At 48.9% G+C, this 1851-nt stretch overlaps 2 protein-coding genes across 2 annotated transcripts; one reads left to right on the top strand and one right to left on the bottom strand.

Moving 5' to 3' along the window:
* BT62DRAFT_914928 (uncharacterized protein) lies at nt 1-818 on the top strand (the record flags this gene model as incomplete). The annotated part of the gene is made up of 2 exons (XM_043183918.1): nt 1-278; nt 334-818. Coding segments are annotated over 2 exons (763 nt in total), but the record flags the coding sequence as incomplete, so codon positions are not given.
* Nucleotides 819-1375: 557 nt separating this feature from the next.
* On the bottom strand, nt 1376-1851 carry BT62DRAFT_195819 (uncharacterized protein). Its single transcript, XM_043180014.1, has 2 exons — nt 1498-1851; nt 1376-1432 (listed from the first exon to the last, which is right to left on the bottom strand). Exons 1-2 carry the CDS (start codon nt 1772-1774, stop codon nt 1428-1430), a joined length of 282 nt encoding a protein of 93 aa, XP_043032543.1. The 5' UTR covers nt 1775-1851; the 3' UTR covers nt 1376-1427.

Raw genomic sequence — 1851 nt, 5'->3', positions numbered from 1 at the left:
CCAGACCAACGGAATCGGCGCTATCGACCTCCTCATGGAATTCGGCGCCGACATAGACATTGCAGACGCAGACGGAGTCAAGCCACGGGAGTTTCAGCTCAAGTGTGGCCCAGAGGTGACAGCCGCGGTGCAGCGATGGCTCAGGAAGCGTTCAGGGGACAAGAAACGGATGGACGGCAAGGCATGCGAACTTTGCAAGAAACCAGGAGGAGACGGTGTCCAATGCAGGCTATGCTCAGAGTGTCAGACTGCGAGGTATCGTTCGACAGCGTGTCAGCGTGCGTTTCGTTTCACCTTTTGTAGCATATTATACCCTCCTGACATCTCACTCAGGTTCGCACTGGTCTACCCACAAGCCCCTCTGTCAACCATTCTCCACACGGAACACTATCACCCTCATCCCATGCTACGCCGACGCTCGAAACGGGTTCGTCCAACCAACCGCCATGTTTTCTCCAGACCTTTTGTCTATCCCCGCGCCCGACACGCCTCAGTCTCATCACCGCTTCGCGCACACACCGAAGAACCTCTCGGCTGAATCACCCAAGAGCATCGTTATCAAGGTGCAAGTACCCTTTGACGTATTTTCGAACAGACAAAACGTAAGGTTCAACGAGGATCTCCTGGTATACACGAAGAAGAGGGATTTCGTATGCACGATAAGACGAGTCGACGCACCGGAAGAGTATGACCGAATATTCCAAGTGGTCAGGACTAAAGGTGTTGGAGGAGCGAAAACGTATTTTGCTGTGGAGCTTAGGAGCAAGACTGCGTTGATCGTGAAAGTATCAGAGGTTCTTGCAGAACGGCCTTTTTAAATTTTCGCATGTTCATAATCATTAATCGTTTGTACCTCGGGATCGTACCTTTAAGTTGTGGTCCCATTTACACCTGAATCAGGAATGCAAGCAGTGCCCGCCCACTACCTAAATCGTAAGCGATGTGTTCGTCCCGCCAGTACTTTTTGGCGACCCTGAAAGGACTGGAAAATGTGTAATTTTTGGTCATGTCGTAACTAATAACGTCGACATGAACCCGATTTAACAGTTCCAGGCCCGTAGTACACACATTACATCCAGATGGGATAGCCTGAGCTTTGCGACACTCAAAGTGGTCGCCTGCTCCTCATCAAACGTTCGCACACGACATCGAAAACCCTTTTACCATATCTTCGTTCCCAATCAGTACCAGCATCGACATCGAGCCTCAATTCTATCAACTCAGAAATGATTCCGGTTACGGTCAACTGGTCTAACAGCGATGCGGTATGATTGGATCCTTTAAATACCACCTCTGTATATAACATAAAATGGTGAATCCTTTCAATAAGTGCCAGCCCAGCAACCAAATGTTTGACGGAGCATCCGCAAAAAGTAGCTCGTGATTTATGATGTGGCAGATAGGGAATACCAGTTTATTGTGCAGCACTATCCTACCAAATTCGTAAGTACTGTTAGCTGTTTTCGAATTCCCGCTGCACATAGATATTTAACCCACTATACCAGGTTCCCACCCAATATTCCTCAACTTCAAGGTACGGTGACTCCCCTTTCCCCCAATACAAACCTTCGTCCTCAAGTGCATCAAGCCCGTCGCTTCTTAGTTGGTGGATGACTTCATCACCGACACAATCTATACGCAAGTAAAATAGTTTTGTGACATTCAATTCCGCCGCTCGTTTTTCATTAAGGCGTTGGCGGACGACATCAACGACCGTTTTACCGTACGTTCTTCCCCAGCCGGCATCATCAACACCGAGTATCAGAGTCTCCATCGTGGGAAAGGTTCCAGGCAGAGTTAACTGATCCAGTGAGGCGGCAGGATGGTCCTTTATGTAGTGGATCACTGCCA

This window comes from Guyanagaster necrorhizus, assembly GCF_019112545.1.
Source record: "Guyanagaster necrorhizus MCA 3950 unplaced genomic scaffold BT62scaffold_150, whole genome shotgun sequence".
NCBI classification, from domain to species: domain Eukaryota; kingdom Fungi; phylum Basidiomycota; class Agaricomycetes; order Agaricales; family Physalacriaceae; genus Guyanagaster; species Guyanagaster necrorhizus.
This window is presented reverse-complemented; position numbering and strand designations above follow the sequence as displayed.

Bases quoted from the DNA above. Each gene is read 5' to 3' on its own strand.
- BT62DRAFT_195819 (XM_043180014.1), bottom strand. From the start codon at position 1,774: ATGGAGACTCTGATACTCGGTGTTGATGATGCCGGCTGGGGAAGAACG.